The 6,641-nt window shown below is 39.2% G+C and overlaps 2 protein-coding genes across 2 annotated transcripts; one reads left to right on the plus strand and one right to left on the minus strand.

Annotated features, from left to right (window-relative positions):
• Positions 1 to 1,565: 1,565 nt before the first annotated feature.
• Positions 1,566 to 2,717, minus strand: LOC111206767 (abscisic acid receptor PYL9). The gene is made up of 3 exons (XM_048760264.1): positions 2,371 to 2,717; positions 2,079 to 2,294; positions 1,566 to 1,991 (listed from the first exon to the last, which is right to left on the minus strand). Exons 1-3 carry the CDS (start codon positions 2,515 to 2,517, stop codon positions 1,791 to 1,793), a joined length of 564 nt encoding a protein of 187 aa, XP_048616221.1. The 5' UTR covers positions 2,518 to 2,717; the 3' UTR covers positions 1,566 to 1,790.
• A 1,784-nt stretch (positions 2,718 to 4,501) lies between these two features.
• On the plus strand, positions 4,502 to 5,366 carry LOC125588462. The gene is made up of 2 exons (XM_048759815.1): positions 4,502 to 4,761; positions 4,820 to 5,366. Exons 1-2 carry the CDS (start codon positions 4,502 to 4,504, stop codon positions 5,364 to 5,366), a joined length of 807 nt encoding a protein of 268 aa, XP_048615772.1.
• Positions 5,367 to 6,641: the final 1,275 nt, after the last annotated feature.

Genomic DNA, 6,641 nt, shown 5'->3' on the forward strand with positions numbered 1-6,641 from the left:
AATCATAAGCTTTTAATGATTCCATAGCTTCCAAAGCGGAGTATTACTCAATACTTTTCATGGTCAATCACCTAATGAGTGTGAAATGGGGCCGTTTCTAGGAGAATGAATGCAAGACTATATTCTCTAACTTCACTCATGAAAACCAGGAATAGTTCAGGGCCACAATGAACACAATAGATAACTAAGTTCTACGAGAAAATGAAGCTGCGTTATGCATGTTGTCTCGGTCTACATAAAACACCGGTTGGTTCAAGACATCATGTTCACCTTCTGGTAAAGTAAACCCGACAGATATTAACTATGAGTGGTTCAAGGCTTAAAAATGCCACCAACTCAAACACAGTGAATTTTTTGCAAACACTCTCGATAAGTCTGTCTAGTCTAGTAAGGATTAGAATAGGTATATTTTTTTAGAGTCTATCGAGTCTGCATTTAGTCTGTATATGTTTATAGGTATTTCGATTCATGTGGGGGATTGTTAGAACTCTGTTTTTAAACATAATATAAAGGCTGACTTTTTTGACTTTTCCGGTGGCTTTTCCGGCCAAGCCGGTGGTTGTCATGACCAGATTATTAGCTCGTTGGAAAGCTTGCAACGAGCACTAAAATCCAGTATATTCATATGCAAAAACAAAGCTAAATTGAATGAGAAATAATGTGATGAAGTGATGAACTCGGAATGTGAAACACTGTCAAAATGGACAACATCAACTTTGTCCCACATCGGGTAAGTTGAATGTTCCAGAGGAGTATAAATAAGTCTTAAGAACATGAGTGTGTAAACGGCTTCAGAAGAGAGGATGGCTCCCCACGCGCACGCCGCCGCCGCCGTCTGGCCGGCTCGGCTCGGTTCGGCGTGGGCTGGGTCTTGGGTCTTGATGGAGGGCATCCGGCCCAATAAAAATATTCTTTTTGGACTAAGTTAAGCTCAACTTTTGCCATTTAATTCGGAAAAAACAGCATGCAATTTTATTTAAGCAATTTGTCTATAAAATAAAAATGTCATGCATTTTATCCTCTAGAAATTTTTAAACAAGATAAGAGAGTCTTGGGGAATAAGTTTCACAACTCAACTGCCCTCGATCTCCGCGAGATTCTCGTCCACGTGCAGCAGCTGTTACGGGAAGTGGGTTGTCTCCGTCTCTTTAAATATCGCCTCTACTCTTCATTCATTTCTAACTTTTTCGCATCGAAACCAACAGCAAAAATCCCTTAGCGTAAGTCGTAAATACGAGAGTGTTTCGTAGAGTTTATAGTTCGATAGGGCGATCACGAGTGAGGCGTGATTCGTTTGCCATGGTTGTATCATGAGACTCTATATTCGTATAGTTCCGTCTCACTGACGGAGCGAATATTTTGAGTTAAGGAAATAGATCATATCTTGACTCCATGTCTGTTTGCGAATACGATTTCTTATCGTTCTTGTATTCGTTCTTACATTCGTCTATTTTCCTTAACATTGCTTTTATTTAATCGTTTATGTTATTCCGGTTTACCGGCGTTTACATACAGTGTATCGAATAATATAGATTTTGTGTAGTTTTGGTTGTAATCCAATAATATATACTGAAAGGTAAAGCTACATTCCTACGAAATTATAGAGCCACAATTTATAACTTATACAAGTAGTACACTCAGGATCAGTTACGGAGATGTCCCAAATGAGTACTAGAGGACTCTCTGGCTACAATCCAGAGAGTATGTATGTCACGTGATCAATTTCGCTTACCAATGTTGCTATACAATTCTACAATTTGAGGAAAAACACTTGAGTACCGGTCCACAACTCATGTCATGTCCTGAGCAGCCATTCTTTCGCAAACACTGGACAGAGATTTGAGATTGCATCGTATAAGTGCTTCCACGAAGTAACAAGTCTCGTCTTTGGTGTTCCCTTCTGGTACATCCACCACGAATGACTCTATTACCATTGTTCCCGCTCTTCCGTCTATTATCTCTGGATGTACTGTAACCACTGATGAGTAGTTCTGCAATAACAGTAGATGAAGGTTTAGTTCATTGAAAAGTGGTAAAGGCTAGTTATTATGGGACTATATTTTGAAAAGGGGATAAACCTTAAGCCTGTGATCACCACCAAGGATTCTGATACCAAGAATGTGTTCATTATCGTCCAAGAACTCCAACCTCTCCGTGCTAGTGGTAGCCGGGAGGCCAGATCTAACGTCTACCTCTCGAACACAGCCGATGCAAACATCACCTTTCATAACACACCTGCTGACAAAAGGCTTGTACTTCTGTGGCTGATCGAATCTCCTCACCAGAGACCAAACCTGATGATCATCAAATCAGAATCCGTATATGTTTGCAAATCTTGGTGAAAAGTTGCATAAAGAAACAGAGACTTACGAGATGAACAGGGGCTTTGATATGCTTAACAAGAACCGAAGAACACTGGTTCTCCTTGGGATCATGTCTATGATTCAATCTAATCTGAAGAAACTCCGCCGCGCCACCTGAAACACGTCCGTTATCGGCAGCTATGGTCGAGTTCATGTTTCAGATAGATGATTATCGTTTACAGAAAAGATGTTCTGTTTTAATGTTCTTATGTATCTCTTTATATAATAAGAGAAGTAGGAGAGAATCTAAAAGATTCGATGATTCTAGAGACTTTATGAAGAAGAAGAGGTTTGATGAGATAAGGATGGGGTTACAAGTTGCAGAGAGTTTGGTGCAATGTACAGAGGATTAACGTCAGCTTCATTATATATCCCCTCTAGTTTTTTTAATATTTTTAATTTATTATTATGGGTCCAGTGACATATAACTAGTTATTATTATTCGCCTATTCGCATATTCGATTTTAATTGTGGATATGTTGATGAAACAAATCTTATGAAGATCAATGTTATGTTATTTATTATTCCCGGTGAGTTAGGTATGTGTTCTTTTGTTAGTGTTGGCCCTTCAAAGTGTTCATATGCAATGCGATGTACATCATTTTCAGATAATTGTATAATAAGCTTAAACCTAACTTTCTCTCAAATTAAATCATGCATACAGAGCATTGTTGACTGTTTTTAGTTCAGGGCTTTATAAATTTGTCACTGTCATCTAAAGCTTCCAATCTAGAGTTTTCCAAACTATTTTCTTAACAATAATAGATACTACAGACCGGGTGATTGTGGTCGAGTGGTAAAGAGACGAGTTCGATCCACCTGCTGCGCAAAACTAAGTCACAATTATCATGGTCATCTAACACGGATATGAACCTATGCTTTAGAGTCCATTTGAATATCCGGAGAGATAGTCTATCCGTGGACTGCAGCTCCTCTTGGAGATTAGTCTGGATCTCTCTATGGTTCTGGGATACTTCCAGATTAATAAAATAATAATAATAATAATAGATATTACATTTTAAATGAGTATGAGTGTATGACATATCATATCTAAATTCAAATATTTATTGACCATTTGACTTTTTACAAAGAAAAGTCAATCGGCATGGGCTCTCAATGAAATCCTCTGTTTTCTCGGATTATAATCTCTTTAATGTGGTCATCGATGTTATAATTAGGGATCTGATTCTTTAAAGAAACCCTCTTCTTCGGGCCAACTAAGTTTGAGGTAAAGATAGTGAATTATGTTAGGGATGTCCATTTATGGTTCAATTTGGTTATTTAGATGGAGGTGTCTAAGATAAGTTTTCAAGATTAAAAATAATCAAAAAAGGTAAAAAGATAGAAAGACAGTCAAATACGGTTCTCAAATTAGATGTTTAGGAACATTAGGAGAAACTCCATTAACCAAGTGTCAGCTTTCATATTGGTTAATTAAAAATAAATAAAATTTAATTGCTGAAATCAACTGCAGTTTTAACCGATAAAAGGGTGCTCTTAGGTTTGGTTTTTACTGAGAGGCATTAGAGCAATGATTATTAGGGTTCTTAGAGTGAGATTCTTAGTTTTTTTTAGTTAAAAGTTAAGAGATGAATTCTTATATTCCGGTAAGAAACTCACCCTAAGAATCTTTAATAATCATGCTCTAAGCGCTGGTTTCTAAAGGAGGTTTATGAACCGTTTGTTAGCCCCACTGACGCGTGGATCCCACAAAAATTTTAAAAATCAGTCCCCAAAATTACGAAATAAAGATCGTTCTTTGGGGAGTTTTTGCACTGTTTGCGAACCTCACCGACACGTGGCAGCCCGAGATTGGTTTATTTTTTAATTATTATTATTTTTTTTAGAAAACAAAAAGAAAAAAAAATTCTTAAGGATCCCATTTGGAGTTTTACCGATAATCATGGTCTTCGGGTTTTAATATGGTCATTACAGGATACGATGTATTAGTCCACAGAGGAATCTATGAGAGGCAACAAAAGGAATATACGAACAGTTTCTACCCGAAATAATCGAGCATTTGTCTCGAACACGGCTATAGAGCTAACTTTCAGTTTCACGTCACTCTATTGAAGGTAACTCTCGTTAATAATGAACCTGATGTGCTGCTCATGAACTCGTTAATTAGTTTTAAAGCCATGAAACATGTGGTCACGTTTGGTTCACCGTTTGTATCTTGTGGTGGTGAAAAGATTCTGGAGGAGCTTGGTCTTGACGAGAGACATGTTCACTGCGTGATGATGATGCATAGAGATATCGTCCCACGAGCTTTCTCGTGTAATTACCCTGACTTTGTTGCTCTCATCCTCAAACTTTTGAACGGGTCGTTCCATGCGCGACTCCTTGTCTCAACAAAAACAAGTCTAAGGACTTTCACGTACCAATCTGCATTGCATGTGTAACTTATATGGATGTTAGAAAATATTTGGATGTGTCTTTGCTAACATACATGCCAGTACTTGGAATCATCTCTATCCTCCCGGTCCAGAGGTGACATGGCAAGTCTGGTTTTCGGATCACATTCCGAAGCACACCTTCTTCACATGGGTTAATGTCCGACATCGTCTGGAAACTAGAGATAGGATGAGACAATGGGGGCTTGACATACCTGCTTCCTATGTCCTTTGTGCCAATTGCGCTGAATCTAGGGAAAACCTCTTCTTTCAGTGTTCTTTCAGCTCCTCTGTTTGGCAACACTTTATCAATCGGGTTAATCTCCACCCTCCTCAGTCCTTTGAAGCCATTTTGGAGTGTCTTGCTCGGCCTTCAACGGACCAACACATAACGCTCATCTGTAGACTCTTTTACCAAGCCTCGATGTACTCCATATGGAAAGAGCGCAATGCTAGACTTCACTCTTCTGTAGCCAGACCTCCAGATGTGATTATCTCTGATATTGAGGACACCATCAAGCTTAAGCTTGACCCTCTATCGAGAACAAATCGCTATATTACTTCCTCCCACGTCACAGCTCTTCTTGGTACATGGCTCTCTCCTTTCTAACAGGGTTTGTTTCTCTGCTTTATTTCTGGGGTTTTGTAGTTTAGTCCCTTTTATTGGTAGCCCGTTCGGCCTTTAAGCTATCTAATAAAATGAGTACTTCCGGAAAAAAAAAACATGCAAACACTAATGTATGTTTCCAAAATAATCATATCTCCTATACATGGGACCAATAATTGTTTGTTGTGTCTTTGCTCTCTACGTTTTAGACAGGAGCGACGAGGCTTAATCTCCTAGGGCACTGCATGGATTCCTAAACCGCTTGAAACCCTGAGTCAAAGAGGTTCAGAAGGTTCGGTCTTTAGAGACCACGACTCCAAAAACTACGTCAAATCCGTGAACGTTGTTTGCCCACAACACACAAACAAAGCTCACCGTTAGGAAAGTCAAGAGACAGAGCCACAGAGGAGGAGTACTGTTTGTCCGGTGCTGATGTCAGCACCATTGGAGATTATGGCACATGTCTAGTGGGGGAAATAGACGGTAGATGCCTCGTTGAGTTGCGTTATATAAATGGAAATCTCTTCTGATTATACGTTGAGGTGGCAAAAAAGAGTTAATAAAAAAGTTGTAAAGCCGTAATATATCCATGGTCCTGTTATGAAGAAACAATTAAGTCAAATACTAAATTCAAAAAATTGACTCTATTCATAAACATATATTTGAGCTTTAATGTCTAAGAACCCGGAGGAAAACTTCTCAAATCTCTGTTTTCTAAGTTCAGGTCAAGTGTGAATATGTTAGTTGGAGATGATCAGTCATCTTATGTATTTGTGGAAATTAAGCGTTTCAAATTGTCATCAAAGGCTTTGTTACTCATAGATGATTGCTCGGATTCTCTTCTTGAGGTAGAAGAGAACCAACAGAATCAGCAGGTGTAGGAGGTTGGATCGGGTCGAAGGAAAGGTGATGTTTGTTTGTAGAATTAAAAAGGGCTGGGTCAAGGATGGCAAAAGGGTTATTGGTGGATATTTTTTGGAATTGGGAGGCAAAAAGTTTTTTGTGGGTGACTTTATGTTTGAAAGGAGTAGCTCTTCTAGGGGTTTGGGCTGAGAGAGCTACAACAACAGGAGCTTCAGCAGGCTGGGAGGTGAATACAATGGTATGGGGCTCATCAAAGTCGGGTGAAGGAGAGGGTGAGGCAAGGGTGATAGTATGACGGGGTTCTATGGTTGCATGGGGAAGAGCGGTTTGGACAGGAGAGAGAAATCTCCATTAAGTCAGTTTCAAAATCTGATTCAGGGATCACTGGAGTGTTTTGCTCCTGTGGAGAAGGGA

This window comes from Brassica napus, chromosome C6 (assembly GCF_020379485.1).
Source record: "Brassica napus cultivar Da-Ae chromosome C6, Da-Ae, whole genome shotgun sequence".
Taxonomy (NCBI): Eukaryota; Viridiplantae; Streptophyta; class Magnoliopsida; order Brassicales; family Brassicaceae; genus Brassica; species Brassica napus.

Coding starts and splice junctions, on each gene's coding strand:
- LOC111206767 (XM_048760264.1), bottom strand. CDS start 2,517: ATGAACTCGACCATAGCTGCCGATAACGGACGTGTTTCAGGTGGCGCG. Junction 2,295..2,370: donor TCAAAGCCCCTGTTCATCTC/GTAAGTCTCTGT, acceptor GATGATCATCAG/GTTTGGTCTCTGGTGAGGAG. Junction 1,992..2,078: donor GTGGTGATCACAGGCTTAAG/GTTTATCCCCTT, acceptor CTGTTATTGCAG/AACTACTCATCAGTGGTTAC.
- LOC125588462 (XM_048759815.1), top strand. CDS start 4,502: ATGAAACATGTGGTCACGTTTGGTTCACCGTTTGTATCTTGTGGTGGT. Junction 4,762..4,819: donor TACCAATCTGCATTGCATGT/GTAACTTATATG, acceptor CATACATGCCAG/TACTTGGAATCATCTCTATC.